Source organism: Procambarus clarkii, chromosome 93, assembly GCF_040958095.1.
Source record: "Procambarus clarkii isolate CNS0578487 chromosome 93, FALCON_Pclarkii_2.0, whole genome shotgun sequence".
Classification (NCBI taxonomy): Eukaryota; Metazoa; Arthropoda; class Malacostraca; order Decapoda; family Cambaridae; genus Procambarus; species Procambarus clarkii.
Genome location: NC_091242.1, coordinates 610539 through 620000, shown reverse-complemented (window position 1 = coordinate 620000; position 9462 = coordinate 610539). Strand labels below are relative to the sequence as shown.

Below are 9462 nucleotides of genomic sequence, written 5' to 3'. Positions count from 1 at the left end.
AAACACACACACGGACCAAAGATCCAGAGCTCAACCCCCGCAAGCACAGCTAGGTGAGTACACACACACACACACACACACACACACACACACACACACACACACACACACACACACACACACACACATATATATATATATATATATATATATATATATATATATATATATATATATATATATATATTCTGAGATTCTTCGTCACTGGAGAGGTAAGTTGAAAAATTAACTCTTCAAAGTTCATTTTACAGTTATATTAGTTACATTATGGCCTGACGCTAAGATACGCGTTTCGTTGACCCTTGTCAACATCTTCAAAAGCAGAATACAAATGCATACAATAACTAGTGCAGTCGAATATATTAGTAATATATTTGATTGCACCAACATAACATGAGACTAAACTAATCTGCTGCTGCTGACCGCTGCTCCCGTGTCTGCTACTGCTGTAGTTTGTTGCTGCGTCTACTGCTACTGTTTCTCTGGCTGTTCCTGATGCTGCTACTGTTGCCTGTATTGGTACTGTTGGCGGTGCTTTACCGCAGCTGCCTGACGGTGTAGGGAGGGTGTGGGCGGTGATGACCGCCAGTAGCTTGCTCCACTTGTCTGGCCAGCACTACGCCCTCTCACCCTCCCTCTCTCTCGCCCCTCCCTCCCTCCCTCCCTCTCTCTCTCTCTCTCACCCCTCCTCCCTCTCAGCATCCCTTTCACCCTCTCTCCATTTGGGCTGGACGGTAGAGCGACGGTCTCTGTTCATGCAGGTCGGCGTTCAATCCCCGACTGTCTAAGTGGTTGGACACCATTCCTTCCCCCCCCCTTGCCCATTCCAAATCCTAATCCTAACCCCCTTTAAGGGCTATGTAGTCGTATTGGCTTGACGCTTTCCCCTGATAGTTCCCTCCTTCCCCTCGGCCTCTTCCCCCCCCCAGCCTCTCCTAGATCTCTCCCCTCACCTTACCTCATCTCCCCCTCCCGTGCCTCCCTCTCCCTACCCTTTCTCCCTCATTTGTAGCGGCACTGAGGCACTTATTGTGCTGGTCTTACGTCGTGCTGGGGGGAGGCACTGCCACGGAGGGAGGGAAGGAGGGCCACGGAGCGAGGGAGGGAGGGCCACGGAGGGAAGGAGGGCCACGAATGGAGGGAAGGAGGGCCACGGAGGGAGGGAAGGAGGGCCACGAATGGAGGGAAGGAGGGCCAAGGAGGCAGGGAAGGAGGGCCACGAATGGAGGGAAGGAGGGTCACGAATGGAGGGAAGGAGGGCCAAGGAGGCAGGGAAGGAGGGCCACGGAGCGAGGGAGGGAGGGCCACGGAGGGAAGGAAGGCCACGAATGGAGGGAAGGAGAGCCACGAATGGAGGGAAGGAGGGCCACGAATGGAGGGAAGGAGGGCCACGAATGGAGGGAAGGAGGGCCACGAATGGAGGGAAGGAGGGCCAAGGAGGCAGGGAAGGAGAGCCACGAGGGAAGGAGGGCCACGGAGGGAGGGAAGGAGGGCCAAGGATGGAGGGAAGGAGGGCCACGGAGGGAGGGAAGGAGGGCCACGAGTGGAGGGAAGGAGGGCCACGGAGGGCGGGTGGATGGTGCATATTAAGGAGCGTGGTTGTGGTGGTAAGGAAGTCGTCAGACACCATCTACCAAGACGCTACAACAACCAAGTAATAAACGGGATGCCGCTAAGTACAGTGACGTCTTGACCCCGGGAGTATGACGTCTGATATACTTTCCTTGGGTTGCTTGAGGTATGCTCTCAACCCCGTTATAATATACCACGGCCGGTCTCCGAGCAAGAGACAATGTGTGCAACATGCGAACATAACCTCTAGTATACCCCCCCCCCCTCGGGGGGTAATTCCGGTGAGTTATATATTACCCGGGAGTATATCCGGCATATGGTCAGAGTATAACGTTAGGTTGTCCATGAACTTTGTGTGTTTCGCTGTGGCGTCGGATTGTTAATTGGGAGCTGGGGGGGCGGGGGGGGGGGGTAATGGCTGGTAGTTTAGTGTGGCACTGTGTTGCTCCTGCTGTCACTGGCTGTAAACGATGATTACACACCTCTGTGTAGCTCTTCCTGTGTGTGTGTGTGTGTGTGTGTGTGTGTGTGTGTGTGTGTGTGTGTGTGTGTGTGTGTGTGTGTGTGTGTGTGTGTGTGTGTACGCTTGCAGTGGTGTAGACCTGCCTTCACCCGATCTTGACAGGTGATAACGTCATTAAGAATTATTTCCTCCTTATGTATGCATAGCTCAACGCACCTCCCCCCCCCCCCCCCCCAACGGGGCTGGGAATACACCTCAGCAATCATATGTCCTCTTCCACTTAACCTGCTAGTTTATTTTACTACCAATTAACCTTTCAGTATTTTTTCTACTAATGTAAGTTTAGCTTAGGTTTCAAGTTTTATGTTCTCTTGGGGCATTTTTGGAACTTAAAAACAACTAAACTAATTTTTTTAAATTTGGTAGATTAACGCGAACCTCAACGCTGTTGCTTGTAGTGGTCTTCAGTCCTGTGTATAGTGTTCACTCCTGTGTATAGTGTTCAGTCCTGTGTATAGTGTTCACTCCTGTGTATAGTGTTCAGTCCTGTGTATAGTGTTCAGTCCTGTGTATAGTGTTCAGTCCTGTGTATAGTGTTCAGTCCTGTGTTGGCAGGTGTGGGGTACTAGCTAACAGATGACACGGCTTGGCTCGTATGAGTCGCGAGTGAGTGAGTGAGTGAGTGCCGGGGGCAGGGGAAGCAAGAACCAATTTGTCAATCCGGAGAACCGCTGGACTGGTCCATCGACGAACCACCAGAACCAACGCCATATTGGCTGGTTGTGTCTTTAGGGGGGAGGGTGGATGGTGAGAGGGTAAGGCTGTCCACGCGGGTATGGTGACGGGGTGTAAGGGAGGGGGGAATATGGTGAGTGTGGTGTAATGTGTGCCTTATGTGTGGTGGTGGCGACGGGGTGGGGGGAGGGGGCTTGGTGTTGTGGTGCTTGCCAATGCTTCACTATGCCACCCTTGGTCCTGTTCCTTCTCTCAGCTGTGTGTGAGTAGGGGGAAGGGAAGGGAAGGGAAGGGAAGGGAAGGAGGGAAGGGAAGGGAAAGGGAGGTTCTTTCGTGTTTGCGTCGGCAGGATGTGTCACTTCGTTATTCAGCACATGAGGATGTCGCGTGCACAGGTCGCAGGGTTTGTGTGTGTAAGGCACACGCAATATATCACTCATGCACGCACTCCCGCACGCTCATACCGCACCCGTGCGTGGGTATACTCGGCCGGTCTCCAGAGCGACTCCCTGCACGCACTCGCTGCTGATATAAATACCCTGCTGTACCCTGCTCCAGTGCAAATGTTCAAACTGCACTCCTTAATTTAAAGCGTTTGTGTGTACCGTCACAATCTGTGTCTCTTTTGTCATTATTATCTCCCTCTCCCTTCCCCGTGGAGGTACCCCTTCCCTGGGGTACCTCCTGGAGGCCTGGGGTACCTCCTGGAGGCCTGGGGTACCTCCTGGAGGCCTAGGGTACCTCCTGGAGGCCTGGGGTACCTCCTGGAGGCCTGGGGTACCTCCTGGAGGCCTGGGGGTACCTCCTGGAGGCCTGGTATACCTCCTGGAGGCCTGGGGTACCTCCTGGAGGCCTGGTATACCTCCTGGAGGCCTGGGGTACCTCCTGGAGGCCTGGTGTACCTCCTGGAGGCTGGTGTTCCTGGTATGTTTACCAGTGTTCCTTAAGGGGGCATATCGGTGTAAAATTAAAAGTGGTTCAATTTGCTTATAATTTTTTTTATGAAATGGATATAGAAAGGGCTGCAGCTGGTCCAAGTTTCATCATCACACCCTAAACAGAAAAGGAGAAAAAAAATAAACAACGAATTATGCAACGAATTTTCAAATAGTTTCAGGGAACACATGTGTCAACTAAAATCATTTCTATAACACTTAGATATTAAATTAAGCACATAATAAAGGATTCAAGTGATCAGTTTTATCAAAAAAGTGTTTAGTGCAATAATATAATTTTTCAAAGTTACCCTACTAAAAAAATATGCAATATATGATATTTATAATTTTTTTAAAAATCAACAAATAGACTTTGGACTAAAATGTCTACTAGAGTCTGTAGAAGCACAAACGCTACATATAAGGTGTAATTTGCATGTAAATTGATTAATAAATGAAAGCTCTGAAGTAATTTGAAGGTGTAAATTACTTTCCAGAGTAAAATAAAGATCCAAGTTCGGCCACCTGTAGCTGAGCTTGACTTCGACAGATTTCGTTCATAATTGGCACCCTTGGAGATAGGCTTCCATTGAGCAAGGTGTGCAAGTTTCATGCAAATCCCTTGATAACAAACGAGAAAAAAAATTGGCCAAAAAAAAAAGAAAAAAAAGAAAAAGAAAAAAAATGTTAAATATAAATATATTGCACATACATATTACAACTATTACAAGAGTTTGTGCTTCTACAGCACATAGTAGACATTTTAGTTGACACATGTGTTCCCTGAGATTATTTGAGAATGTTGAACATTCGTTGCATAATACGTTGTGTATTTTTTTTCTCCTTTTCTGTTTAGGGTGTGATGGTGAAACTTGGACCAGTTGCAGCCCTTTCTATAACCATTTCATAAAAAAAATTATAAGCAAATTGAACAATTTTAATTTATAACGATATTTTTCGATATGCCCCCTTAATAGACTCCCATTTTTAAAAGCGGTTACACTCAGAAGCTTAAAATAAATTTAATATTTCATGAATCTGCTCTGGCCTCTTAGGCTCATGCCTTGCTCATTGTCACCAGTCTATCACCAGACAATGATAGACATTGTCACCAGTCTATCACCAGACAATGATAGACATTGTCACCAGTCTATCACCAGACAATGATAGACATTGTCACCAGTCTATCACCAGACAATGATAGACATTGTCACCAGTCTATCACCAGACAATGATAGACATTGTCACCAGTCTATCACCAGACAATGATAGACATTGTCACCAGTCTATCACCAGACAATGATAGACATTGTCACCAGTCTATCACCAGACAATGATAGACATTGTCACCAGTCTATCACCAGACAATGATACATTGTCACCAGTCTATCACCAGACAATGTTAGACATTGTCACCAGTCTAAGGAAACTATGCAAACTGAGGTTTCCAAATATTATGGATAATGTGACGAATTTCAAGGGTATGGCGGGACGTCCTTAGTTGCGATAGTCGTTTACGTGCTGGCGGAGTGCTTTTATAATTGGTGTAGTGGCTCCTGGCAGTGGCCGTCGTGTTTACTGTGGCTGGGCCAAGTGTGTGTGTGTGTGTGTGTGTGTGTGTGTGTGTGTGTGTGTGTGTGTGTGTGAACACATAAAAATTGATTAACAATTGAGAGGCGGGCTCAAAGAGTAGAGCTCAGCCCCCCCCCCCTCAAGCACAACTAGGTGAATACACACACACACACACACACACACACACACACACACACACACACACACACACACACACACACACACACACACACAACTTGACGGTTGAGAGGCGGGACCAAAGAGCTAGAGCTCAACCTCCGCAAGCACAATTAGGCGAGTACACACACTCTCTCTCTCTCTCTCTCTCTCTCTCTCTCTCTCTCTCTCTCTCTCTCTCTCTCTCTCTCTCTCTCTCTCTCTCTCTCTCTCTCTCTCTCTCTCTCTCTCTCGCAAATGATCGTATTCAAGAAGATTCACATTAGCATTTATATATATATTTAAAAGGTATTATTGTACCTGAGCTCATCGTCAAGTCTGACCCTTGGAAGGTGATGTATTATGTAAGGATTTTATAAGTGATTATACGTTGTATTATGTATAGAATGAAGGATATGTATTATGTATAGAATGAAACACATACCATTCATGATCTTTCCATCAGAGCTTCAAGCTCCATCAGATTCAACCGTTTAATATATCCACAGGTTAATTAATAAGAAAAATAGTCCCGGTCTATATAAAGATAGTCTCTTAACTCTAATATACCTTCTATGCCTTCATGTTATATCGTGTTGATCTCGGAGTCTATATTTATGCTTATGTTGCAATGTATAACTTATGCTGTTCCTAAATTGTGAAGTTTGGTCCCTGTAAGGAAGGTATTTATTAGAGTCCCTTCTCCTATCACCCAGCTTGTACCCCGCGAAGGAAGGGTAGTACCAAGTGATAATGCTTAGCTGCCCCCAAAAGGGGAAGCAAGGAAGAGATTTTTGGACCTTCCTGTAGCGTGTGTGTGTGTGTGTGGGTTGGTGTGGGACATACAGACGTCAAGTTTTACATTGGATTTATGGGCAAAATGACTTGTGGGGGTCGTTGATGTGGTTTAGTTAGCTGGTGTTATGGAGACAGGCTGCGACATGACCACCACCTCTGGCGCCACCACGACTACCACCTCTGGCGCCACCACAACTACCACCTCTGGCGCCACCACAACTACCACCTCTGGCGCCACCACAACTACCATCTTTGTCGCCACCACAACTACCACAACCACCACAACCACCACCTCTGGCGCCACCACAACTACCACAACCACCACCTCTGGCGCCACCACGACTACCATCTCTGGCGCCACCACAACTACCACAACCACCACAACCACCACCTCTGGCGCCACCACGACTACCACCTCTGGCGCCACCACGACTACCATCTCTGGCGCCACCACAACTACCACCTCTGGCGCCACCACGACTACCACCTCCGGCGCCACCACAACTACCACCTCTGGCGCCACCACAACTACCATCTTTGTCGCCACCACAACTACCACAACCACCACCTCTGGCGCCACCACAACTACCACAACCACCACCTCTGGCGCCACCACGACTACCATCTCTGGCGCCACCACAACTACCACCTCTGGCGCCACCACAACTACCACAACCACCACCTCTGGCGCCACCACGACTACCATCTCTGGCGCCACCACAACTATCACAACCACCACCTCTGGCGCCACCACAACCACCGACATCATTACTGCACACTTACGAAACTAAGACAGCTACTTCTCTAACACTACCACCACCACTGACACAATAACTCACCACAACCACAACTCACCACCGTCCCACACCAGCCTAGACACATTCCACTAACCAGCATTCATTACACCAACCAGCATTAATTTGTCCACCCTGTACTCATTACACTTTCTAAGCCCATGTACTTATACATTTGCTGACCTCATTATTTCCCTTGATATCATTATACATCCTAAGATCATTATAACACCGTCATATTTAGCCATAGACTCAGTTGAAGAATAAAATATACTTCTTTTTCATGCAGTGAGTATAGTGGTGTTGACAACTCTTCAGGGGTCGAGTGTGGTTAATCCTATTACCATACTTCCTGTACTCATTACAGCAGCCTGTAAGCCTGGCACTCGCTGTATTCACCTAGTGACTCTCCCAACTGGTATGTACAGGGCGTCCTGTACATACCAGTTGCGTTGCTCCTGGCAGTATGGGTTCGAGTCACTTCTGGGGTGTGAGTTTTCAGTTGCATATAGTCCTGGGGACCATTCAGGCTTGTTCGCATATATATATATATATATATATATATATATATATATATATATATATATATATATATATATATATATATATATATATATATATATATAATATATCTGGTGAATATGCCATTCTCAGGGCTTATGGTTGTTGGTTTACACATATGTTTCTTTTGAAGGCTTGAAGGGAAGATAGGTCTAGTAGTCCCTTGGCTTGTCAGTAGTCAAAATGCATTAATATCCCCACCGAAAACCGCAGCTGGTAGCCCACCCTATACAGCTGGTCGTTTGAATACTATGATAGGTTGATGAATTAAGAGCGTGTAGCAGGTTACTGCATTCCCGTCGTTCTGGTCTAATATAATAAGCATTAATTTGCCTTTTTATATTCATGATTCAGATGCGGTTGATTACGTGAGCATCTGCTCCGCCAGTCAAAGTGGGGTCCTGGCGGCGGGTCAGGCTTGTGTTTGAATCAAAGAAAACGTGGGTAATGGATGGGTGTGCAACGGTTGGGAGGAGCCGGGGGGGGAGGGAGGTGGGGTTCACAGCTAAAACATTATATTTGGTAGTGTCTAATCTCAAGGCCGGCGGTACTGCCTCTTTGGAAGAGAATACACATAGAGTGCGCCTGGAAGAACACCGTCTGTACACACTTCCTGGATACCTGGTTGATTTTCATGGGGTTCTGGGAGTTCTTTTACTCCCTAAGCCCGGCCCGAGGCCAGGCTTGACTTGTGAGAGTTTGGTCCACCAGGCTGTTGATGAGATACATGGTGTCTCTATTGGCGCCACGGGGGTGCTCCTCATTTCTAAGCGCCCAGAGCATCGTATTTTGTAAATTACTGTCGTTAGTGTAAGGAACTATGTGCAATGGCCTATTTGGGGGGACTTAAAAGCGTCTTTTTCATTATGTATCGCGGATTAAGCAATACATGTTTTGTGAAATTCTCATTAATTGTTTTGTGATTTTTAAGAATGGGTCCCAACTAATTCTATTCATGGACCACACCTTCAGTAGTAGTCTAGGAAAGGACTGGTGGTGGAGGGGGGGGGGGTAATGGCCTTCTCAGACCAGCTCGTTCTCTTGCTATGCCACTCCGTCAAAAATCCGTCCTCCTAACCTAACCAGAAACGTGCGACCCTAAGCAACTTACCTAACCTACCTACCAAGTCCGAGACATAGAAAAGCGTAGATATTTGCAAGCTGTTACTTTCCATAGGCTAGATATGTAACGTTAGTTACCATAACGTCAGAAAGGTGACCTGTTATTTAAGAGAGCGGGGTCGTTGAGAGGGTCCGGGGAGAGTAGAGTTGGTCGTGTGGCCAGTCAGACCGCCCGAGATTGTAGACACAGCTCAAGGGAGTAGTGGAGACACACTCCATGCACCGATTGTGGAGTGATGGAGGTGGACTCCATGCACCAATTGTAGAGTGGTAATTTGTAGAGTGGTGGAGGTCTGACTCCATACACAGATTATCAAGCAATTACAACAGAAACCAAACAGCTACCCCGTTTCGTACGACAATTTACTAAAAGTTGCAAGGCGGGACCCATGAGCCAAACACCCGCAAACAAAGATCACTAAGTGCGCATATATATGTACACAGTAGCCTAGTAAAGCAATCAGATAACTCAGTTTCATGAAAATATTGTAGTCATTGCATAACTAGAGGCCAAAACCTCTCTCTAATGGCTTGCCGCGTTCCCCTGACACTTACTCCCTCTCCCTCTCCCAGGTGGTGGTGGTTGTGCCTCTCACCTGGCCGGTGGGTCGGCGGTGGCTGTGAAGGCCTTGCCCGGCCCGCCACATATGGCATACATCCGCCACATTTGGGGAGGGGCGTCCCTCATCTGGGTTGGCGCTCCCTGACATATGTATTTAAAGTCAGTTTTTTTGGCTGAGAGGTGTACCCTTTA

At 47.5% G+C, this 9462-nt stretch overlaps 2 protein-coding genes across 4 annotated transcripts in view; both read left to right on the top strand.

The window, feature by feature from the left end:
• LOC138359787 (uncharacterized protein DKFZp434B061-like) overlaps nt 1-8014 on the top strand; it is a 24288-nt gene extending 16274 nt beyond the window's left edge. Inside the window, exon 3 of the mRNA XM_069319489.1 lies at nt 7941-8014. Within this exon, the coding sequence (XP_069175590.1) occupies nt 7941-8014 (74 nt within the window). The remainder of the gene's footprint in view (nt 1-7940) is intronic.
• Mrtf (Myocardin-related transcription factor) overlaps nt 1-9462 on the top strand; it is a 149549-nt gene that overhangs the window by 33040 nt on the left and 107047 nt on the right. The gene's annotated exons all lie outside the window — the stretch shown is intronic.